We start from the raw sequence: 25,536 nt of genomic DNA, 5'->3' as shown, positions 1-25,536 counted from the left end.
AGAGTCCTTCTGGGCATCCTGCGCCAGCGGAACAGCCCTGGAAATGGGCCGGGAGGGGGAGCTGAGCCGGACTGGGACAGGCGTGTAGAGCGAGTGGCAGAAATGGGTGTCCTGAGTAGGTCACAGAGTCATTCTGGTTGGAAGAGACTCTCAAGACCATCGAGTCCAACCATAACCCAACTCCAGCACTAACCCATGTCTCTAAGAACCTCGTCTAAATGCCTTTTAAACCCCTCCAGGGATGGTGACTGCAGCACTGCCCTGGGCAGCCTGTTCCAATGCCCCACAGCCCTTTGGGGAAGAAATTGTTCCCCAGATCCAACCTCAACCTCCCCTGGCGCAACTTGAGGCCGTTTCCTCTGCTCCTGGCGCTTGTTCCTGGGGAGCAGAGCCCGACCCCCCCTGGCTCCAAGCTCCTTTCAGGCAGTTCAGAGATCAGAAGGTCTCCCCTCAGCTCCTGTTCTCCAGCTGAACCCCCAGCTCCCTCAGCCGCTCCATCACACTTGTGCTCCAGCCCCTCACCAGCTCCGTTCCCTTCTCTCCACTCGCTCCAGCACCTCAAGGCCTTTCTTGGTGTGAGGGACCCAAAACTGACCCCAGGATTCATGGTTTGGCCTCCCCAGGTCCCAGCACAGGGACGGTCACTGCCCTGGGCCTGCTGGCCACACCAGTGCTGGTACCAGCCAGGATGCTGGTGGCCTCTTGGCCACCTGGGGATGGAGCAGGTGCCAGGGGAAGGAACAAAAGGAGCAGCAGGGGAAAATCTGGTGGCAGCCCTGGGGGTGCAGGGAGGATGTGGCACCATCCTTGGAGAGCCCAAGGCTGGGGGATGAGGAGTGGCTGCAATAAAGAGAAGGAACTTGGTTAGGAAGGGAGGAGACAGAGGGTTATTAAGACCTGAGGAGCACTGTCTGTCAGAAGGGGAAGGCGATGGGTGAAAAGGGGAGATGAGAGGATGGAAGCAGCAGAGATGGGGGGGAGCGGGAGGAGGAGGAAGAGCGCGGTGAGGGGCTGTGCCAGCTCCCGCACGCTCAGGCCTCGGGTTGGCGGAACGTGGTGCTGGGACATCCCGCACACACCGAGGGAGCTGGGACACCGCAGGTCCCCAGGAATCCACCTCCCCGCCTGTCACCGCGCAGCCTGAGGACACGCCGGGCATCGCCTCACTGCTCACACTGCATGGGAACAGGACCACAACATTGCGAGGAAACGGTGAGCTGGGGAATCTTGTTAATTAACAGCTGTGTTCGTATGAATTGGTAGAAGGGAGGATTATGAATTTATGCTAAAGAATTTATCATTAGAAATAAAACAAGGCACTGACACACTTCTACTCGTTTTCTAACATAATCACCATAACGTAACCATCAGGGAATGCGCAATGAAATGGAATGAAGCATTTGAATTCAATACAAAGAAATACTTCTGAAAACGGCTATGGCAAGTAGAATTCAAAATCTTAAAAACCTTCAAAACCTCAAAAAGCTTCCGCGTCTGCTAATAAAAAAGGTTTGCACAAACCTCAGAACTAGTTTGTTCTTAAACGTGCTGCCATAGGGTGTTAGAGGTCACAATAAGATTTGCCTACGGCAGATGGGCACAGTGGCGGCTGTTAGGAACAACATAACCCCCGGCTCCCAAACTCCTGATTGCTGGAAGCCAGGAGGTGAAGAACTGAACTTCCCTGCAGTTATCGCAGCGGCTGCAACCTGCCCCTCGAACCAGGGGCTGCCAGAGCTGCACCCACCGCTCGCGCTGCGATGGTTTTAAACCCAGTCCCATGGTGTAGCTGCAAATGTGTAAAATGAAGGAGAAACTGTGTGAAAAAGTGATTTCATTTTGGGGTGTGCGATCCCTTCCTATGAGGCATCTCCCATGGCTGATGTCAAAGGAAGGATGCTGAATTAATTCCGTCTGCTATGCTGGTTTCTCTATAAATCCTTTAACTCACAGGTGATGTGACCGGGCTGTTTGAAAGCCAATATGCCCTAAAACGGAGAACAGCTTCTCAGAACAGGGTTCTGTGGATTTTTGGGCTAGTGGTGCAGCCATGGAGAAAGCAGAATGAATGACAGTCACTCATTACAGACAGAGCTTTAACATTTGCAACACTGCTGCAAGTTATTTTGTCTTCTTTTAGAAGAAAAGCCATTTTCAATATCAGATTATCTGTTGCTCTTGTTTACTCTGTTTGGGGCTCACATAAAGCACTTATAGAACAGAATTAAGTGTCTTTATCGAGATTAATTAATTGCTAAGGTAAAGGGGAAATGCAGATGTACAAACTGCCCTCTCAGTCCCATCCAAATATGTCACGTTCACTTAAATTCTTCCTCTCGCAGAACGAGTTCTTATCTTTTGGAGTTGTGGTCAGAGTTTTGCTAACACTTGGAAATGACAAAGAGCTCAACCTTTAACAGGCAAGCAGGTTCCCTTCCCTTCTTTGAGGCTGAGGCACAAGACTGGCGAAATCAGCTGTTCAATACGATTATATTTAATTCCTCTGTAGAAAACCATAAGGGACAGAGGTCCAACTGACCGTGATTTTACTAGTTGTACATAAAAGGCAAAGCCATTGATCTCTTTTAAAGGAATTACACTCTATTTCTACCTGACAAAGCTATTCTCTGTGATTTCTTGTAAATCAGCGCTCTCCTATGAAAGGCCAGAATTCAGCCTTTTGACAAGAAATCGGTATTTACCACCGCCAGCCAAAACCTCTGCTACAGTTTAACTAAGGGAATACAGTATGGCTGTGTGAACGTAACATTAAATCTGGTTCGAGATTAGCTGTAAAATTTTAAGGGACGGCCACGTTAGCGACTGGCCCCTCAGAGCGGGAGCAGCACGACGTGCCAGCAGCAAGAGGCAAATGTTTTCCAATGTCACCAGCTGCGGCTCGCCCGCCTGCCTGCAGGGAGAGAAGCTGCGGAGCTGGAGCTGTCATCGTGTCCCAGGATAGATGTGAAGTCACTGGAACGGATCAGCAGGTCAGGAGTCTCTGCTCCGAGTGGCTGTTTCACCTTTTGTGGAAATGGGTCTGTACGTGCTCAGCAATTGGACAGACGTGTCCTCGAGCGCAACTCACCTCCACCAACACAAGCACCGGAACACAAAACATCTGCCTCTTCCCAAATGTCTCAAGCAACCATTTCACCTTCAGGACAGTCATTTAGCTCAGGGTCTAGAATTTAGTGAAACACAACCTAAAACCTTGATATATTCCTGCCCCTTTCCTTAAGCACAGCTCAACTGGCTTTGCAGCATCACATGTTTATAGAGGCTGTTTTGAACCAGGATGAGCTGAAATGAAGGTGAGGCGATGGCACCGCACTTGCACAAAGGGCTGATCCTCTTGCTCACAACCAAGAGGAAACTCAGTAACATATTATTTGCTTTAACAGAGCAGCGTATTCATTCCCCTCTTTCAGAGACAGGCATTATCTGGTGCTCGGAGGAAACCGAGCCTTCCAAAGGGGTAAAAGATACTACACAACAGATACTACTACTTCCAAAGGGGTAAAAAACTACACAAGTAATGCACAGGATTGCTTTCCTGACTCTGCTGGGCTGGTTTACCAGCAATCAGTCTCTACAATTTTATATCCACTGTGCAGAAACCGCTTCCTCGGTGCCACGAGCAAACGGTTGGAGGCACCAGGCTCAGTCCTTAGCAAGCGCTGGGAGTCACGCACGAGAACGCTGCCGCTCTGCCATGAACACAGACTCGCATGAACCAAATCAGAGCTGAGCTACAACTCACCTGTCAATAGCTATGTGAACAATGCTTCCAGACTGTAATCACTTTATTCTTTTTATGACCAATTTTGCTTTTATTATCTAACCGTAATACCAGCATAAAACTGAGAAAACACTCTGCGTTTGGATTTTGCGAATGAGAGTAGCTAAATTCAGTTCAACAATTTACAAATCAACAAACATCATGGTCTTTAAAAAGAATATTTAGCATGATAAATGTCGATAAACCTGTATTTGTATTTCCTGCTCTTAGCAGAAGAGGGTCCGAGGCCAGTTACGCCAATGCAGTAAGCAGCAGGCAGCAGGCTGAGCTTTGGAGGTGCATTAAGAGTAGAACCGAGCCTGGAACCCGCCTAAGCCAGACCTGGACGTACCTTTTCAAGTAGGTAGAGACATAGGTAGTAGGTGCACCAGAATGGGGAGCTTCGTTTCCCTTTGATTCATCCCTCCAGGGCTGCCGGGTGTAAGAGCCGCTCCGCACGAGGTTAACGGCTGATTCTCTAATGCAGGAGAGAGCACAAAGTTTGGTCAGAAAAGCTTTTGGAGCCTGGTTTTGGCTCCTCTACAGCTCCACAAGGAAAGTCCCACCCTTACAGCTACATGCACCCTCCTTCAGAGGTGAGACAGCTCACTGAAACAGCCCTTCTGGCCTTTGCATCGGGTTCTGTTATTGCCAGCTGGATTATTTAACAATCACCAGGCGATGGAATATTTTGCATAAAGAGGAACAAGATCCTTTTTAGTCAGAAAACGTGCAACTGAAATTTAGATTGTCCATAAAGGTAATTTAACAAACTAAATGTCACTTGATATTGTTTCTTGTGTCTTGTCAAACAATATCACATAAATGGACAGTGCAACTGCAGGGGATGTTTTTATTCTCTGAGGGATCCAGGCAGTGACAGTAAAGCAACTCAGGACAGCAAATCATTTGCTATACTGACCAGCAGAAAACAACAAACAAAATATTTGGCTATATCTAAAACTATTTGTCAAGTTATCAGTAAATTACTAGTAGCCCTATTGATTGGAGTTATCTGAAATCAGGGCTCCTTTTCCTAATACACATTTTGGCAGCATGACCTGCTCTCTGCTGGTCTGGGACAGAACCTCGAGCTTGTAATGCAACACAAACCCGTTTGCTCATTATCCTGCAATTATTTTTCATTCTTTAATTGCTGTGTCTCCACTGATGCCCTTTCAGGCACCTGTGGGTCCCATGAAGTGAAACTCAGCTGTTTGGAAAGGAAAGAATATTGGGAAAAAATCTGTGCTGCACAGTAGGCCTGGGCACCATCTGTTCAGTCCCCATTCCCCGCCTCACAAAGCAAAGGATGCTCAGCTGGATGTGCCGCTGCCAAACCCACTCGAGCTTATCGGCCATTTAAACACAAATCGGCTGCTAAACTCCAAATCCCAGCGACTGGCTGAGATGAAGCAAGAACACGGCACGGAGGTTCCAGCAAAAGGGCAGCAAAGAACCTCGAACTGCACTCTCAGGGTGCTCGTCTGCGTGAGTTCTTCACAATTACCGTTCACAATGACTCCTCTGTATCTGCCTTTCTACCACTGCTGTGGAAATGGCTGGAAATGAGGCCAGACTCAAATCTTACTCCTTTGAGCACAAACCACGAAGAACTTGTTTGTAGAGATTAGCTCAAGTATATCTTGAGATACTAGATATTAATCCCATTTATACTGCGGTTCTGTCCAGGGGCAACTACACACGTTCACTGTAAAAAAGCCCTGCAATGGAAATTGCCAGGAGCAAAAGTGCAGGCGCCATCTACAAAACGAGGCACTTACATATAAAAGGCAAAAACATCCTTAAACTGAGTTTCCTGGATGGACACTATATATGTCTGAATACTGGGGTGGAGACACCAGCCTGCTGCCCTGCTCAGCTAAACGAAAACCAGAGCTTTTCTAGATCAGGGAATGCTCTTGATATTGTGAATTCCTGTATAGTTGGGACTGCCGAGAAAATATATGAAGCATGACTATAGGAATGTATTCCAGAGGAGCTATCTACAGGACAGAAGCTGAGCATGACGTTCAGTCTCACCTGTTTTCTTTTTCTTCTATATCGCTCGTGCTGCTCAGTCTTCTGGGGGCTATTGTGGCAAGATAACTCTTGTTGTCTTTATCCTGGAGAAGTAAAAGAAGTAATTTGACTGTAAATCCATTACACTTGCAGCATGTTCAGTGACAAGTAATTTCATGTTCTGATTTCTTCAACTGAGAAAGCATTCTCCTGTCTGAGGATTACTGGTTTAAGGCAACACACGCAGCACAAAAGCATCAGTTCTGATAATGATTTCCTGAAGAGCACGCTACTGAAAAAGAAACCAGCTTCTAACTAGAACCATTTATAAATCAGAGAGTCCTAGAGTGGTTTGGGTTGGAGGGACCTTCCCAGCTCCCCCAGTGCCCCCCCTGCCATGGGCAGGGACATCTGCACCAGCTCAGGGTGCTCAGAGCCCCGTCCAGCCTGGCCTGGGATGTCACCAGGGATGGGACATCTACCCACGGGCAGCAAAGACAGCTGGTGAACACGTGGGATGTGATTCGCAAATACAGCTGGTGGATACAGGAGAATCACATCTAGATGACAGTGAAGGAGAATTTCCAGTGCAGGTATGTGCTGCTGTCTGGATTAGATATTTTCTGGCAAAAAACAGGCCATGCCAGACCGGCAGCCCTTGTTCACTGCAGCCCACTTCAAACCGAGCAGGAATTAGGTCCAAGGTCCAGTTTTAGGTGCAGTTTTGCAAGGAGTGATAGGGTAGGAATATTTTTCAATAAAAGAAAAAAAAAGAGACCTAAGTTTGTTATGGATACAACACCCAGCAATAACTCAAAACAAAAGGGTCTTAAACCCGTGAGGTAAACTCTGCTCAGCTGAGATGCACTAACACACCTTTGCTGAAAGCCAAACCTTTTCTTTGTTGTCTAACAACGCAGATATCCGAGGACTTGACGAAGAACGATAGATAGAAGAAGTCTTATCCCTCTGTGCCTCACGAGTAGCAGCGACTTCACTGAGCATGTTGTGGCTGCCGGTCTTGCGCAGTCCCAGGCGCCACGACGAAGGTGACTCGTCCTTCTGCTCGTCCGACTTGCTGAGCCAACTGAACTGTGGAGGAGAAAAAGGGACATTTGGGAGAGGTAAGAACACCGCAAGGCACAGACTAAGTTCTGAGAGTGTTTTAACAAGCCCAGATTTTTGCTGGGCTACAATCAGTGACACTGATTTCCTGCTTGGCTTTAATTACAGGACATAGCTGACAGTGAACACACAGGGATGCAAATGGCTGTAGTGCTCTCATCCCCAAAGACAGTCGATGAAAGAAACCTTGTGTCATTGTGCAGCTCCCTTTGCCCACACAATGACCTCCTCCAGCGAATATAAGGAACAACGAAGCTTTTATTAGCACCCGCTTAGGAAAGGGCAATTAACTCAGTAAAGGCAGAAAACCAAGAAAAAGTAATCAACTCTTTTGGGACTGGCTGCAAATAAAACCCTTACACAGATCAAAATGGAGAGAGTCCAGGAGAAGCCAAGAATCACAGGCTGGGGTTGGAAGGGACCTCTGGAGATGATCTAGTCCACGCTACCTGCTAAAGCAGGATCATCGTGGAGCTGGAGCCCACACCATGTACAGGGAGAGACTGAGGAAACCTGGCTCGTTCAGCACGGCAAAGAGAAGGCAAAGAAGGGATTTAATTGCTCTGCTACTTGCTGGGTGGGGTTTCCAGAGGATATGGAACCAGACGTGTTCTCAACAGTCTGCAGGGAAAGGAGAGGAAGGAACAGACTTGTTCCAACATGGGAAATTCCACTCAACACGAAGACATCTCCTGGTAGGAGCGATGCTGCACTGGGACAGGAGCAAGAGAGTGGGACATCTCCATCCTCGGAGACACGGCTGTCCTCAGATCGGGTAATTCCAATAAACACGGCATAGGCTTGAAACAGCTCTGCTTCCAGCAAGAGGTTGGACTACAGGAGTGCACAGGCCTGTTCTAGCTTAAACCTTTCTAGAGCCAGGTAACTGTACATTCTATACATACTACAGGACGGACTTTCATGGTTTTCGCTGCATGAGGCACATCTAACAAGCACATATTAATATATCCCTCAAATACGCAACTGCTTAAATGTACAACTTCAGTTAGAGTGATCAAGTCTTACAAGAAGATGCCAAGAGTGGAACCTGGGTGCCACAAGAGATACTCGTACAAAGACAGGGGCTCAACGCTGAGCTGTATAGAAAATAAAGCAAGCAAAACATCAGGAATTGCTGTAAAAGAATGGAATATGAAACACGCCACCATTATGTCTCTGTGCTATCGCAGGGTACGATCACATCTCTGATATCATGCACAGCTCAAAAGGCATAGAGAAGAAGGGGAAGAGGTTCAGAGAAAGGCAATGAGAGTAAATAGAGCAAGAGAGCTTTTGTACGAGGAGTTATCGGGAGTTTCCAAGGCTGAGATCTGACCAAGGCAAACAAAACCCTCAGTGACACACACAAGGGTGAATAAGGATCAATTATTCCTTGTTCCTTCCCATAAAGGACCAAGGGGCAGCAAACAAAAGCAGCGTATAGCGGGTTTAACGAAACAGGCGCAGGAAGCTCTGTTTAATGCGGAATGAAGCTGAAGAACCCTTTGCCGCTGGACAGTATAGGATCCTAAATATGACGGGCGTTCAAGAAATGACTGAATTTTCATAGAGGAAAAGTCCAACGGGGGCTACTGAACCCAAAATCAGCACAGGTTCAGCGAGTCCCTGAATGCAGATTGCTAGAAGGTGGGAGAGAAGTCCAGTTAGAGTCTGTCTTCTCTAGTTATCTCTTGATGGTCACTGTCAAGGGCAGGATACGGGGTAGACAAGGTTTTACACACATTATTATACCATATTCAACATAACAAAAACCATCTGACATCATCCAGAATAAATGAAGCTACTGGGGAGCTCTGCCCTCCACCTCATTGACTCAAGACCCCTGCAGTATTGCAGCGATGTTTCTCAGCTAATGTTGTTTCAATGAAGATGCACAGAGTTCATCTGTGCTCCACCAATTCTAGCACTTCCAGTCTACTGAGCTCTAATGCTTTAATGTCGTTTTGACGCTCTCCTCAGAGAAAGCTCAAATCCACAGTAGAAGCTGCTTTCTGGAATCTCTGAACAACCCAGGAACAGCGCATTTAATAACTCCACAAATGGAGGCCAACGCATTTATTCTCCCACATAAATCTCAGTCTGATAAACAGAGTTACAGAAGAATCAAATATGTAAGAGAAGGTAAAGCATCTGGTCTAAGTGACTGAGGTTAAATTAACAACTGCTTTGCACACAGGCCCATTTCTATGCCTTAACAGCCTTATTCTGGGTTAAACAGCTCAAATGAGTGAGAGCAACACTCTGCAGCTGGGAAAATGTTCACTGAGTGAGTTCACACACCCCTTCTACCATCCATTCTTCCCCTGCTAAGCCAGCCTGAGTTAAACACCACCCAGAGGAGCTTTATTTCATTTGATCTGGGTCAGAAGTTAGGCTTGGTAGCATGTCAAAAAGAAGAAATTGTGACTAAGCAAGAAACATTTTCCCTCTAAGATGTACCTATTGCTTCAGGCTTTGGCAAGGTGCCTGCATTGTACAGCGGTTCTCCGTATCCTGGTGCAAAAAGAAAGCAGAAGCGTAAGAGGCCCGTCCTGGGCAGAACACAGAGTCTTCTGGTGCCATCCAGCTGAGTGACGTGAGAGCTGGAGAATCCAGATAAGATTTCAGTAACTCCACTTCACCTTTAAAAAGCTTTCATAGCCTCGCTATCTAGTCAGATGCAAACTTTATCCTCTTACTGGGCTGTATCATCTCGCCACTGAATCAACTGCGCTTGGCGGGTCGGAGGCAGTTTAGATGGTAATGCCAAATTCACAGCTGATACATCAGCGGGAACCGGCTTTGATGAAAGATCGGCTGGGAAGAGATCGCGCGGGCTGTGTCAGGAGTGAGAGCGACACGGAGCACGCGTCTCTCCTGTGAGCACAGCGATTTGCTCCGGAGGGTATGAGATGCAAGGGGAACCTCACAGCACAAACATCCTCCTTTGGGCCAGCCCTACACGGTTGTACCGCAGCATCTTTATCAAAATCACATACTATCATGCTATCTTAAATGCAGATCTTACAACTCGTCTGCAAATCCGTTTCAGAGCACCCATTTCCCAGTAAAAGCTCCTGCTTTCGAGCGCTGCTGGGAGTCCCCGTTGATTCCAAATTCACTTACTCTTCTGGCAGATGCGGTGAAGGAGTTGGGCTCGGGTGCTGGTATTTGCTCAGTGACGCTAGGCCTGGTTTCATGGCTGGAGTGGTTGGCAAAGGGCTCTTCCTTCCTTTCTACAATTTTAAACGAGAAGAGAAACCAAACGTTTCAGTATTGCACTTCCAAGGTCCTTCTTTACAAGCACAGTGCACACTTAACCCAAGTTCAGTGTTGCTGTGACCTCAGTTCACCTCAGATCATAAAGACGACGGCGCCAAGGCTAAGCCGGGCTTTAACAGAATGGACTAGGTTGGAAAAGACCTCAGAGATCATCGAGTCCAATCCTTGGTCCAACTCCAGTCTGTTTACTAGATCAGGGCACTAAGTGCCATGTCCAATCTCAGTTTAAAACCCTCCAGGACGGCGAGTCCAGCACCTCCCTGGGCAGCCATTCCAATCCTGACCACTCTCCCTGCACAGAATTGCTTTCTAATCTCCAGCCTAAATTTCCCCTGGCAGAGTTGCAGCCCATGGCCCCTTGTCCTATTGCTGATGCCTGGGAGAAGAGACCAATCATTTTAAGTGTAAGCACCCAAACAGGACTAGCAAATGGGGTACGTGCAGTGAATAAAGACTCTCTATTCCACATATAAAGCAGTTTGGTATGGAGCAGCTGTGAGGATGGCGCCTCGGAGCGCGGAGATCAGTCTGTGAAACTAATGTTTTCAGTCCTAGAAAACAGGATTCAAAGGGCAAGGAAAACAGAAAAGAGCAACACTTAAATAACAGGCAGTTAGCAGGACTGACAGGTCCAGAGCTAAAGAGAGAAAGGTGCATCTTCCCTAGGAAGGTCTGCACGATGTCGGAGTCTCGGCCACCTTTCCCTCTGTGTTAGCTCAGAACTACTAATTAGCCTAATTATGAGGGCACAAGCTTAAGTGGGAATGAGAGGTTGTAAAGAACCCGGACTGTGAGCAATGTGGCTGAAAGGGGGACAGGCAGCGCGGGGATCCCACGCTTTATTTTACTGACATTTCAGCATCCAACATGATGAATTCCAACCAAGGGAAACCAGGGAGGATTAATTCAATCTCCCCAAAACAGATTCGGTGAGACTAAAAATTCAGTTCTCTAACTTTGCATAAATATCATTTTTCATAAGGTTTTGGGGTTTCATTTTTTTTAAACACTGAAAGCTTCCACGGCCTGTTTTAATTCACAATAATAACAGCGAACTGGCTGAAGGGAAGAAGCCAGAGAGTCGTGTATCTAGTGCAGTGCCTCAGAGAGGTTCTCCTGCCCCTCTGCTCTGCCCTGGGGAGACCACACCTGGAATCTTGTGTCCAGTTGTGGCCCCTCAGTTCCAGCAGGACAGGGAACTGCTGCAGAGAGTCCAGCGCAGCCACCAAGATGCTGAAGGGAGTGGAGCATCTCCCATGTGAGGAAAGGCTGAGGGAGCTGGGGCTCTGGAGCTGGACAAGAGGACACTGAGGGGGGACTCATTCATGGGGATCAATATGGAAAGGGGGAGCGTCAGGAGGATGGAGCCAGGCTCTTCTGGTGACAACCAGTGACAGGACAAGGGGCAATGGGTGCAAACTGGAACACAGGAGGTTCCACTTAAATTTGAGAAGGAACTTGTTCCCGGTGAGGGTGGCAGAGCCTGGCCCAGGCTGCCCAGGGGGGTTGTGGAGTCTCCTTCTGTGCAGACATTCCAACCCCCTGGACACCTTCCTGTGTAACCTCATCTGGGTGTTCCTGCTCCATGGGGGGATTGCACTGGATGAGCTTGCCAGGGCCCTTCAACCCCTGACATTCTGTGATTCTGTGCTATTGACATAGTTACCAGCACAGATAACGACCATAAGTTTTTATACTGATCTTTTTCTCTTGTTTATATACAACCTAATGTCAAATTGTTAATTGTCCTCAAGATGAATAAATGGCATGAATTCAGCTTCCTTTGTCTGAAGAACACAGATTTCTCACAGACTCTAAGAAACACGGCACTGTCTGAAGCGCTCCAGTGATTTCACTGCTCACCTCTTCCAATTTCTTCTCCTCCCACAGTCTCTGCAAATTCAACACATTTATTGCAGCCCGACACCCTTCAAAACATTCCTCCAAATAAACCGCTGTATTTTACTGCCAGCTTCTGCTTTGTCCCGCCTTACGCTCCGCTACCAAAGGAGTTGCATTTTTTTGGTTTAAAAAGATCACTCATAACAATATTTGGGCTTTTTTTTTCCCCTTTATCTGGACTTTGAACACTTTAGAACAAGTCGACTTCTATCTGTCCAGTGAAGTGAGACTTTCAGGATGGCTTTCCCAGATAAACAAAATCAAAAAGCCGTTCTGAACCTGATACCCTAATATTGTGGGCTAATTATTAAAGCCAAGGTGCTGTCTCACCTGACTCCTTTTCAGCATCCGATTCTGAAACTTCATCTTCTTCAGCTTCCTCCTCCTCTTCAGAACTAGAACTGCTGGAGTCCTTGTTCTCTTCCTCCATCTCCACGGACTTCAGCGTGTCTTCCTCATAAAGAATCTTCTCTTTGCTGCAAGATATAGAGATTTTAAGAACCACCACGCAAACAAGTTATTTCGGAGTTCTCAGGAACACGCAGACATGATTTGCTACATATAGAACAAGGAGAAAATCCATCTGCAGACCCAACATCCCAGCACTGCGCATTTGCCACGGATTCCAAAGCCGGTCTCGCATTTCCTACATTTGCAAGCGTTTCTCAACCCGCACAAACGCGATCTCTGTTTCCCTAGTGCAACAGAACCCATCGGCTGGGCTGTTCAGCTCTGTGCGAAGGTGCAACTCACAGTCCAAAGGACAAATTGATGCTCAGCAAGAGCAGGAGTCGAGGGACCAGGGACCTACTCCGTGGGTTGGTTGAGAAACAGCTTAAATTGTATCTGCGTGAGCTCAAATTTAAAAGAAACTATGAAATTCAGTTCAGGACACTGAACTTTGAAAGCAGCTGGTGGCAGCAGGTGAAGCTGGTCTCCCTGTGCTCCCCATGCAGCTGCTTTCCACCAAAGAGAACAGACACGTACTTGGTGAAGAGTCCGCTCTGGGGCTTGCCGTTCATGTCAGCTTCAATGAGCTTATTCCTCGTCTCCTTCTCACTTCGCAACTGTTGAAAAGCCCAAGAAGATTGGAGAAAGAATGAGAAGAGACATCTTAACACACCGCCTCAGCGCAATCCATTAATTACCACGGCATAAAGTCATTCCAACCCCATTACGTGAAAAATACCGCGGATTTGTTTAAGAAGCCTATTGAACAGATGCAAGAGCACGGGACGTCTTGGACCAGAGCTCTGTACGGGCAGAGCTGCACACCCAGCACGTCCTTAGGCTCACGCTGCAGTTTAATAAAACCCAGTCTCAAATCCCGACCTCACAGCACCGCCCTGTGCCTGCCCACGCAGCCGCAGCGCTGGGGGTCTGACCATGTTTGTGTGCCCGTGAAATTGGGGGAGATTCAGTGAAAAATTCGCTGCCTTTGTAGTTCTTGGTCTCAGCAGAAAGCATTTGCATATGCCCTGTGCCAACGGGTCTCCCACGGGGACAGGGCACGTTTGGAACCTCTCAAATCCCTGCAGAGGGGTCTGAACAAACTGGAGAACTGGGCCATCACCAACCACATGAAGTCAGCAGGGACAATTGCTGATTTTGCACATGGGACACCTGGCTGTACAGACAGACTGGGGGATGAGATGCTGGAGAGCAGCTCCATGGAGAGGGATCTGGGGGTTCTGGTCAATGGCAAGTTGAACATGAGCCAACAGTGTCCCTGGAGCCAAGAGGGCCTCGTGTCCTGGTGCACCCAGCACAGCACGGCCAGCCGGGCAGGGGGGATTGTCCCGCTCTGCTCTGCGCTGGGGCGGCCTCACCCAGAGCATTCACTGTGTGCAGGGCGGGGGGCACAGGAGAAAAGGAGATAAAGCTGCTGGAGAGTGTCCAGAGGAGGCTGCGAAGCTGGGGAAGGTTTGGAGGGGAAGCCGGATGAGCAGCGGCTGCAGTCCCTGGGTTTGTTCAGCTGGAGCAGAGCAGACTGAGGGCAGAGCTCATGGGCTGCAGGTTCCTCAGCAGGAGCAGGAGGGGCAGGGTGAGCTCTGCTCTGTGACAGTGACAGAGCCCAGGGAACGGCAGGAGATGAGCCAGGGAGGGTCAGTGGGACATGAGGAAAAGGTTCTTCACCCAGAGGTGCTGGACACTGAACAGGCTCCCCAGGGAGGTGTCACGGCCCAACCTTGAACACTGGTTCAAGAAGAGACTGGACAACGTCCTCAGACACACGGGGTGACCTGTGGGGCGTCCTGTGCAGGGACAGGAGCTGGACTCCATGATCCTGGTGGGTCCCTTCCAGCTCAGGACATTCTGTGATTCTATGAAACATCGGCGTAAAGACATTGCACAAGAAAACCTGGGATCACTGCAGCAACCGAAATATTTTACCCAGAGAGCAGCAATATTAATTTTGTCACCACCAATGGACTAAACAGTAACGAAAAGATGGTTTCAGCTTCCAGAAGCACAGACACAGTTGGGGTAGGAAAGGGGAAGGTAATTAGAGGCTCACTTTTAAGGTTCTCTCTTTTGTGTCATGCCTGCCCTCGTTAACCTTTCTCTTCTGACAGGAGCTGACACCAGGCACAAGAAGCAAAAGCTCTGAATTCCGAATGTAGGAAAAGCGACGTGGAGCCCAGCAAAGAGCCATTTTGGAAGCGAAATAACGTCCAGAGAGGAATGTTGTGGAACCGCCTGTTTCATCCTTAGCAAATGTAAGTTTTCTATTTCAAGTGATAAAAATGGCACGTGATAAACACACGTGATAAAATGGCATTTTTATTAACAAAAATAATCATATCCACTAAAAAAAAGTCTGATGAAATCTGGATTCTTCTTCGCAGCTCTACCACAGCTTGCCACGCTAATTTAATAAATGGAGATGGTCTTTATATAGTGCTGCTATCTAGAGAACAGGGGGATTGCTAGAACTGCAAAGCCGGCCTAAAAACGGGCTGACACCCAGCCAAAAAACCTCTTGGCATTATTTGGCGTTTTCTTTCGCGAGGAGGGCAGTTATCTGCAGAATCCTGGTGTAGAGAGATGGGAGGAAATCCAAAATACAGCACTGATAGTGTTTATCAACACCTCATTTAGGGAGAAGCTGATGAATTTTTCCGAAGTTCCTGCGAGCGTTAAGGCTGCTATTTAAGGATGACGGCAGCTGTGTTGTGATCAGAGCTTGAGTTCTGCCACCCACATTGTCAGCTCCTCCAAATACTTGACTGGGTTTTATCAGCAGTGTTCTCATTATGTCTGTTTCTGAATCCAACATTTTAAATGATACTTACTGATTTTAAGCTTGAAAGAAGGTTGGTTTCGTTTTTGGCAGCGCCCAAACGAGATAATTGAGCAGATCGGATGAAACAGGAAAAGACGCAATCCAAACCCAACCGTCTGGCTTGAGAAGTAGCTTAACTTGCATCACGATATATTTTTGCTTTCATTTTTTTATGCTATCTTTCTGCTTATAACCCCTTCCAATATCTCCATTGCATTATGAAATGGCAATTTAACCTGGTTTTGAAATAATGGATTTTTTTAGCCCAGAATTCCTTCTCAATCAAAACTCTCCCTGTTGTCAGCGAGGCAGACATGGCAACAGATCCCCCTCACCAGAGCGATGCTCTTCTTTAGATGCCAACACAAAGTCGTCTTGAGTATTCACTCATTAAATAATCAGCAGTTTGATGCCAGAGAGCTTGCCAGCCAACAACAGACACTGCAGAATAACAACTCCACAGATGAACTATACATTCCCTTATTAGTTTACAAAATGCTGCGTGTCAGCACGCTACTGACCTTCTCCATGCAGTCAGCCAGTTTTCTACGTTTCTAGCTATTAAAAATATTGGTGTAATTAAAGATTCCAAATGATTAACATACAAAAAATAGCTGGGCCCCAGCTTCCTGCGTCTGTTGACGCCGTATGTCTTAGAGAACGCCCGTGCGTGGAAAGGTGATTGGAGAGGTGAAAAACGAGCTGCCAGGAACTCACCACAGTCTGTTTCTTCTGCAGCATTTCCAAATGCTCAACCAGCCCCTCGTCAGCCACGTCGAATGGCGTCTGGCCCTGGTGATGTAGGAAGAGGAGAACAGAGGACAGCGGATATGGCAGGGTGTTAAAATTCAAACCCCACTATTTCCCAGGGAAGAACAGAAGTGAACATGCTTCACATCCTCCCGCCCCAAACACTGAGTAACACAGAATCACAGAATGGACTGGGTTGGAAAAGCCCTCAGAGATCATCCAGTCCAACCCCTGGTCCAACTCCAGTCCGTTTACTAGATCAGGGCACTAAGTGCCATGTCCAATCTCAGTTTAAAAACCTCCATGGCCGGTGAGTCCAGCACCTCCCTGGGCAGCCATTCCAATGCCTGACCACTCTCTCTGCACAGAATTGCTTTCTCATCTCCAGCCTAAACTTCCCCTGGCAGAGTTGCAGCCCATGGCCCCTTGTCCTATTGCTGATGCCTGGGAGAAGAGCCCAATCCCCACCTGGCTAGAACTGCCCTTCAGGTAGTTCTAGAGAGTGCTGAGCTCAGCTCTAAGCCTCCTCTTCTCCAGACTAAACAAGCCCAGCTCCCTCAGCCTCTCCCCATAGGGCTTGTGTTCCAGTCCCTTCCCCAGTCTTGTTGCTCTTCTCTGGACCCTCCAGCACTTCAATCTCTTTCCTGAGCTGAGGGGCCCAGAACTGAACACAATACTCCAGGTGTGGCCTCCCCAATGCAGAGCACAGGGGAAGGATCACTGCCCTTGGCCTGCTGACCACGCTGGTTTGGATACAGGACAGGACACCATTGGCCTTCTTGGCCACCTGGGCACACTGTTGGCTCATGTTGAGCTTCCTGTCCATTAGTCCCCCCAGGTCCCTTTCTGCCTGGCTGCTCTCCAGCCACTCTGTGCCCAGCCTGGAGCGCTGCCGGGGGTGTTGTGGCCAAAGTGCAGGAGCCGGCACTTGGCCTTGTTGAACTTCATCCCATTGGAATCAGCCCATTCTTCCAGTCTATCCAGATCCCCCTGCAGAGCCTCCTGCCTTCCAGCAGCTCGACACTCCCTCCCAACTTGGTGAACCGACTCAGTTCACTCCAGAGCAGGGAAAGGCGCGTGGCAGCGATGGTGGTTTTATGACTCAATCCACGACCAGAGCAACCTTAATCTTACAATCACAGAATCATTCCGGTTGGAAGAGACCCTCAAGATCATCAAGTCCAACCATAACGTAACCCCAGCACTACCCCATGTCCCTGAGAACCTCCTTTCTGCGTCTGTTCAACCCCTCCTTATAATTTGATATTAGCATATTATTATGCACTCCAAGACTCTTTTTTGTTGTTTAATTTGTCGGGATTACACTAAAAGAGGAAGACACAGATTAGCCCCTTATTCCTTCTTACAGTCTTGGTCCTAAAGGTGAATCACTGCCCTTTTCCAGTAACACTTGAAATCTTTTTCTGCCTTCGTCCACAGAAGATATTATTACTTTTTTGTGCTTTTAATGCTCCAGTGAACACATTAAGAGAACTTCTCACCATGTAACTTTGTCATGGTGTTGTATCAGGTGGCAGGCAATAAAGTTGACATAAAACACATTGTATACGTTGTGGCAACACCTGCACATACTGACCAGCTTGTTCCTGATGTCCATGTCGCACAGAGCCTCGGCCAGGATGGAACAAGCTTCCTTCACCCCCCAGTGCGCAGCAGCGTGGAGCGGAGTCCAGCCGTCGTTGTCCTGGACGTTCAGATTAAATCCAGCCTGGATCAAGAGCCTGAGGAAAGGAGGAATATTGACTCAGAATCAGAGAATCGTTTTGGTTGGGAGAGACCCTCAAGATCATGGAGTCCAACCATAACCCACCCCTGGCACTGCCCCATGTCCTGAGAACCTCATGTCCGTCTGTCCAACCCTCCAGGGATGGTGACTCCAGCACTGCCCTGGGCAGCCTGTTCCAATGCCCCACAGCCCTTTGGGGAAGAAATTGTTCCCACATCCAACCTCAACCTCCCCTGGTGCAACTTGAGGCCGTTTCCTCTGCTCCTGGCGCTTGTTCCTGGGGAGCAGAGCCCGACCCCCCCTGGCTCCAAGCTCCTTTCAGGCAGTTCAGAGATCAGAAGGTCTCCCCTCAGCTCCTGTTCTCCAGCTGAACCCCCCAGGTCCCTCAGCCGCTCCCATCACACTTGTGCTCCAGCCCCTCACCAGCTCCGTTCCCTTCTCTCAGCTCGCTCCAGCACCTTCATCATGGTTTCCGCCCACCCAAGAATGACTTTTTTGACACAGAGAGGTTCACACCATGAGCAACAGAGCAGGGAACGGTAGTTTCTTAACTTGTTTGTTCACCTAAGCAATATCCCTCCTGCTGTGCTTGTAACTGTAGCAGAAAAGGGCAGTAAATGAACAATGTCTTTGCAGTAAAACCTGCTGGAATATATGTAATTGATGAGGTTCCCTTTTAGCATGTCCTAAACTGGGAGAACGTCTTAATTTCTAATGTGGCATTGGTGATCCAGCCTGAAGTCCTGCTCCAAAGGGCAAGGGACAGCAGGGCGCTCAGGCCCCCAGCGAGGCCGGCAGCTCCGCGGTCAGAGCACCGGCCACCAAAAGGACAATCGGGAACCGGAGCTCGGTCTGGGTTCTACCAGAGAACAAGACCACCGGTAGGAACGGTCCACACGGAGACGACACCAGCAGGACTGCCTGGTAAGAAGCAGCGACAATACCGTGACTGACAGATGTGGAATTTGTACGTTAAATAACCCACGTTTGGGTTAAACAACCCTAAATATATTTTTGCGGACCAGTCCTTGCACAGTTAAAGCAAATGTTACCCAAGTGACCTCGCCTGGGAACACCCTCACTTCACATTTACTGCTGGGCACCTTCCACCCACTCTCTGCAATATCAGAGCACTCATGTTTCACAGCATCTGGAGCTTCAATATTTAAAACTAAAACAAACAGAAGAGAGGCGATTGTAGTCTGAACCTTCCAAGACACACGCACACCGGTACGCCAGCGACCGGGTGAAAGCACAGAGCAGCTCGTGTATCAGTGCTGACTATTATCCAAGCTGCTTAAATATTGAAGAATATCCCAGGGGAATTCTGCAAGTCTGGTGAAACCGCTACTGAAAATTTCCATCGTGGGAAGTTCCAGCACCCAGAGCCGCCTTACAGCAGCATGAGGGAAACCCAGCACGACCTCCGAATGGCACCGAGAGTTTTGGAACTCCTGCAGCTTTACACCCATGCGTTACTGTGCTAAATAAAACACGGTCATGTTAGAGCAGCAGCATGTTTCTCTGTGAAAGAAATGTTAAATTAGGTGCTGACTTTATGTTGATTTTCCAGCTGGCAAAAGGGAGGAGCACAGCTGCTGAGAGACTCAAGGTCACAGGCAAATCCCACATCTCATTTGGGAATTAGCCGGCTCCTGGCTTTCAGCCCCTTCGGTTTAAGTCACTGAAGCTTTGTATTTGAACTTACAGGGTGGCCATAAAATACACAAGAGTGAAACAATGTCAGCTCTCCATGAGATCTGTTTATCATGAGAACAATTAATGCCAAGGAGCAGCTGTTCAAAACTAAGGCATCCTGCAAAGAGAGAAATCCTGGAGGTATAACCCTGCACTGAAAGTCAACGGGACCAACACCTCAAATTCAGGAGATACTACATTTCTGATCCACGTGAGCTCTGTTACTTTGCTGTTCTTGGGCATGGTACAGGCAGCTTATAACTCAATTACAAGCTCTAGTGAACAAACACAAATAGGAAACAACCAAATTATTAGAACTTGGTAAGAAACAGCTCTCACGCATCAAGTCATTGCGGCTTAAAACTATGAAATTAAGGATGAAGATGGATAAAGGTTTCCAGAGGGGATTTTAATGTGGTCAATAGAGTAACCTTGCTGATGGTTACGGGCAGCTCCACTCATACGTACAGAGCAGAGAAGAAAGTTTTATTGTTAGACACCTTAATTTGACCTTACCTGTGAAAATATTAATGCTTTATTGCCAGGAAACACTACATTGGGCAAGTTTATGTTCACAATAAGCTTGTTAGTGTCGGAGTGGTTAAAGGCAGAACAGCTGTTGGAATCCCTGTGTCACTGCTGAGGCTGCAGGAGCATCGAGGGGCAGGGGACAGTGAGGAGGGGACATCGAAGCACAGACAGACACTGGGGTGTTTGTGATTGTCACACCACATGTATTGTCACTTTGTGTGCTGAAACCGTACTTCTATCCCGTAAGACGTGTTAGTCCTAGAACTATTACTCTAACAGTGAAAACTAAACCTATGTCTCAGTCTCTGAAATGTTTCCATCATTTAAAGGTATGAAAGGGAATCTTCCGGTCCTTACAGACTTCTAGGTGAGCCACTATGGCTGGGCACATATGGAGCCTTTTGAGAAACAGCAGCCTGAAAATCTCAGTACGAAACAAACTCCTCTCAACTATAAAGCCAGATGTGTTCCTCACGGAAATGAGCCTTAACTCAACGCATCGGCTCTGGGAAGGAGCTCCTACCTCATGACTTCAGAGTAGCCCTTGGCCGCAGCAACGTGAAGAGCCGTGGCGCCCGTCCGAGGCTGCTTTATATCTTCAATCCTCCCGCTGTTCAGCCACTGCCGGGCATCCTGAAGCATCTGCTGTTCCTCTTCTTTTCTGGCCAGGTCTAGGTCTACACCTACAAAGGTGAAGCACAGGAGAGGAGATTATCAGTGCAGTCCCTCATGAACATGTTAAATTCACCCTGTGTTTCATCTGCTATACTGCCCAACTAACTACTCACTTGTAGCTCAACTGTGAACCAGTGGAAGGACCGTGCTCTACATATGCGGAGTCCTAGATTGAAATAACCAAGTAATGAACAACAGCCTAACGAACTGAATTAAACAGTGTGAGCATAATCTACGGTGAAGATTTGAAGAGATGATCCCAAGACGTCTCCTGCAGGAGCAGCACAACCCAACTCTTGTAGAGGACAATTTGCAAGCTGCACATAGAGAGACCCCTGTACTGCACCAAGAGCCGTTCGTGCCAGGAACACCCAAGGAAATACTTAGTTAATTCCACTGAGCAGCACTGATAGATTGTGGCAAAGCCCAGTTTGAAATCATAAGAGATCTCCTGTAGATTAAACCAGCCAAAGTCCATCAATACACACACCTGGTTTAACAGAGACATGGACTGTGGGGACAAGAGGGACAAGTTTGCCACCCCAGGAAACAGGCGCTGTGTGGAGAGACCAGATGGGGCTGGTCGATGGGCTGTGACAATTGCAACTAAACCAACAAGACGCAAAAAACTATCTCAGACTTGCTCTCATAAGCGGAGTTTTCAACATAAGGAGGTGATGAAAGGACAATATATCGACCAGAAGAGCTCGATAACTCAGGAAAAAATATAAAAGAGAAGATGATAAATCTCAAAAATGAAGATGAGCAACTGTCCCTATGGATGAGGTCTCTCAATATAAGAATTACGTGATTCCCAATTAAATTATGGGGCATTAGGTTTAAAACAGAAGGAAACACTTATGAACTCAGAGTCTGAACTGTGAAACCCACTTGTGGCAGGATGCAAACCCCCCTCTGTTCCCCTCCCTCCTCCGCTATGGAAGGAGCAGACACATCTCCCTCTCTCTGTGCTGTTTGAGGCCAACAGCTGCTTTTGTTTGGCCCCAGAGCCCCTGGCCAGGGCCGTCAGGAGAAGGCAGCGCCGAGGCGCCAGGAGCCGCTGGGCGCCCGCGGCCAGTGTGGGGGTGTTTGGAGGCTTCAGGGGCACCCACAGCCAGGGTGGGGGTGCAGAGAAGCTTCTGGAATGCCCACAGTCACATCTGATCAGCCTATAAAAACGGGACTCTCGTCAAGACTCCGCCCATTGTCGCGGGTCTCGTGGAGCACGAGCGAGATGCTGCCGCCGAGAGCCCCCGGGATGGAGACTGCGCTTGCCGTGCTGCCACGGGGGTGAGTAAATTAACCCTCGCAGGATTGCGAGTGTATCTGTTTCCGTGCACATTTACACGTGTATTTATACTTTCCGTGCACATCTGCACGCGTACTTTCCGTGCTCAATACAAGCACGTGTAAAATTAACCCTCGCAGAACCACGAGTGTATTTTCCTCCCGTGCTTCCACATAAGCACGTGTAATATTCCGTGCACATTTGCACGTGTATTTCCCTTCGCAGGATTGCGAGTGTATTATAAATTTCCCCTCGCAGGATTGCGAGTGTGCACTTTCTGTACTCAATACGAGTACGTGTGTCCCTTTACAATAACCACACACCGTATCAGGCAAGTGTGGGCTCTTCCCGGACTCAGGGCGGCTCCGGCATTGTTTGGTGAAGCCACGTGCACGCACGCTGTGGAACTCCCGTTGTATTAGTTCCTGCCCCTTAATCATTTTCCTCAACTGACATCTGAACCTGTATTCAAGTCACTTTGCAGTGCTAAACCCTGTTTCTCACTGGTTTAATAAGAGTTGTTTTGGAGCCTGTTGTCCCTTAAAGGAACCTCGGGGTGCCTCCGTGACACCACTGCTGCAGGATGTTGCAAAGATTAGAAATGCAACTGGCTTCAGCACAAGGGTTAGACCAATGTGTAGTCATTTAACGTCACACAATCCATGCCAGCAGTTCCCAAGAAGGGCCGCACAAGTTCACGGAACAGAAGCCACGGGGGATTCGTGAGCACACAAAGTCCATCTGGCTCAGGAATTCCTTGAGACGCAGTGGCCAGAGGCTGGGAAAACAGTTTTTGGGGGGGAATTGTACATGCTTGTCCTGTTGTTGTAGTTCGCAGCAGGAATCTGCTTTCAGCTACTATTGAAAACAGGCTACAGAGCTGGACGGACACTTATTTAAAGTTTATAACACATTTACCCCAGCAGTTAGGATCCTTTTAAACTGTGTCAATGGGAAGCTTCTCGGTGGAGACAGATGGGCGTTTCAGGGCATCTTAGCAGGATGCCGCTAATGTGACGAAGCAATGGAAAGGCCAAGCAGAATCCCAAGAAGTGGCAGGCAAAATAGCTGCAGTTGAGGCAGAATTACATGAAGAATTGCGTCTAGAGTTGGGATTTGTTTTCCCAGGCTGTCCAAACTGTGCCCGACTTCTCTCTCCTTGGTTGCCCAGAAAGATACGGGTCTTTTCATCAGCATAATTTGTCCCTTTTAAAGTGAGTATCAAGATCTGCACAGGGCAATAACATGGTTGCAACCTTGCAGGTTGGACAGCCCACTAAAACAACCGCTGACGGTACACACAGTTCTTTTGAAATACCTGAGCAGACTCAATATAAAGCAGCAGGGCTATTTAAGCTTATTTCCAAGTGGAGGGAAAACGGAAACAAAATAAGAATAAGCTTGGCAGAAATACTATACTAGAAAGTGAAAAGTTTCTATTTACCAGAAGGAACGTGATCCTGCATCAGTTTTCCAAGAGGAACAGTAACACAGATAAAAGCAGCTCTCAGATGGACAGATACAAACTCACCGCAGAGCAGTAACACGGTTGACAAAGTAGCAAGGGACTGATCTCTTCCTAACTGTATCTGAAAATAACTCTGCAAATAAAGCAACCAGCATGGGCCAAGGGGAATACATCTGTTAGAGAGGACTGGATTCAATCCAGCACGCAAACAACCCCAGCACCAACCTGCAGTCGTCAGATAATCTAGACTGGAAAGAATCTTTAGGGGTCTGTAGCCCAAATCCCTGCTCGGAGGAGGGTAAATGAAACCCAGATCAAGTTGCTCAGAGCCGAATGCAGCTGAGTTTTGACCACCTCCAACGATGGAGATTCCACAAGTTCCTTGGGTGTCTGTTCCAGCACTTTCCTGGGAAACATTTTCCCCCGTGTACGTATATATGTACACACAGGCAGTCAGAACATCCCTTGTTCAAACCCATGACTCCTTCCCCTCGCGCTGAGAAGAGCCCAGCTCCTCTGGCTCTACAGCCTCCACCAGGTGGGAGAGGACGGCAACCAGATCCCCGTCAGCTTTCTGTTCTCCAGGCTAAATGCCAGTCCATACATCCAGACACATCCAGCAGGGATGGGTCAGTCCATATCGGCTCAATGTGCCTCAGTTCAGCATTTCCACACAGCTGAGATAAAATGAATCCTTCAAAACCATTCTTGATGGACCTCAGAGATAGGGTTTAAATTTCTTCTGTGTACGTACAGACAACTAACTACTCACAGATTGATTTCATGAGTACGAAGAAAAGTTTCATAAAATCACAGAACGGTTTGGGTTGGAGGGACCTTCCCAGCTCCCCAGTGCCCCCCCTGCCATGAGCAGGGACATCTTCACCAGCTCAGGTTGCTCAGAGCCCCGTCCAGCCTGGCCTGGGATGTCTCCAGGGATGGTTCAGCCACCACCTCTCTGGCCAACCTGGGCCAGGCTCTCACCACCCTCAGGGACAACAATTTCTTATACAATCACAGAATCATTTTGGTTGGAAGATACTCTCAAGATCATCGAGTCCAACCATTCCCCACCCCTGGCACTGCCCCCTGTCCTGAGAACCTCATGTCCGTCTGTCCAACCCTCCAGGGATGGTGACTCCAGCACTGCCCTGGGCAGCCTGTTCCAATGCCCCACAGCCCTTTGGGGAAGAAAAGTTTCCTAATAACCAATCTTCCTCATGTCTAGCCTGAATCTCCACTCCTTTAGTTTAAAACCATCACCCCTGTTTACGCTGATGAAGCATTTCTTAATTATAACACAAGTTACGCTGCCGAAGACGTTTCTCCTGGCAGGGATGTTTTTGCAGGGGCAGCACCGAGCGCAGCCCCTCAGCCAGATGTCCCTGATGAGAAAGGGGAACGGCAGAGCAGTCGGGCTGCAAGAGACGTCCAGGGAAGATCAGGTCTCTCCAGGCCAGACATACTCATTCCCCAGCTCCTTCTCTTCTTGGCAGGGCTGTAAATCTCACCTCTGTATTATCAAGACTTAGTGAAACAAGACCTTCCATCGATACCAGAGGCCAGAATTAAATCTCACTTTAAAAGCAAATAGATCTAATGAATCAGCTTGCAGTGCTGTGGTGTCTCACTTGGAAGAATCCTGCCAAGGACAGAGGCTGCACACCACAAACCTGCATCTGTTCCACCGTGCTGCTACCAAAGCAAAATCTGTCTCTGCCTCTTGGGCCAGACTTCAGATCTCTTCACCTATAGACAGCAAGCCAACAGAACTCTCTTTAGAAGCTCTCAGGGGTCTGACGGTCACGTATTCAAGCCCAGCGCTGATTTACCTTGTTTCTTCACTTGCTCCAGCAGCAGGTCCTTCATGGCCGCCTCCTCCGCGATGTCGGACGGGACTTCGCCTTCGCTGTTCACAGCAGCCACGTTGGCTCCGTGACTGATCAGGTACCTACGGGAGCGAGACCCAAAACTCTCGGTT

At 48.3% G+C, this 25,536-nt stretch overlaps 1 protein-coding gene across 5 annotated transcripts in view; it reads right to left on the bottom strand.

The window, feature by feature from the left end:
* PPP1R12B (protein phosphatase 1 regulatory subunit 12B) overlaps positions 1-25,536 on the bottom strand; it is a 129,056-nt gene that overhangs the window by 68,484 nt on the left and 35,036 nt on the right. For all 5 annotated transcript variants that reach the window (XM_082068915.1, XM_082068911.1, XM_082068912.1 and 2 more), the window contains exons 3-12: positions 25,388-25,506; positions 20,648-20,807; positions 17,746-17,890; positions 16,116-16,190; positions 13,100-13,179; positions 12,443-12,588; positions 10,055-10,164; positions 6,698-6,895; positions 5,825-5,907; positions 4,134-4,259 (exon numbers count right to left, since the gene is read on the bottom strand). In XM_082068915.1, the coding sequence (XP_081925041.1) occupies positions 4,134-4,259; positions 5,825-5,907; positions 6,698-6,895; positions 10,055-10,164; positions 12,443-12,588; positions 13,100-13,179; positions 16,116-16,190; positions 17,746-17,890; positions 20,648-20,807; positions 25,388-25,506 (1,242 nt within the window). The remainder of the gene's footprint in view (positions 1-4,133; positions 4,260-5,824; positions 5,908-6,697; positions 6,896-10,054; positions 10,165-12,442; positions 12,589-13,099; positions 13,180-16,115; positions 16,191-17,745; positions 17,891-20,647; positions 20,808-25,387; positions 25,507-25,536) is intronic.

The sequence above is a fragment of the Streptopelia decaocto genome (genome assembly GCF_964273445.1).
Source record: "Streptopelia decaocto genome assembly, chromosome: 19".
Classification (NCBI taxonomy): domain Eukaryota; kingdom Metazoa; phylum Chordata; class Aves; order Columbiformes; family Columbidae; genus Streptopelia; species Streptopelia decaocto.
Note: the sequence above shows the minus strand (reverse complement) of the source record. Positions and strands in the feature narration are given on the sequence as shown.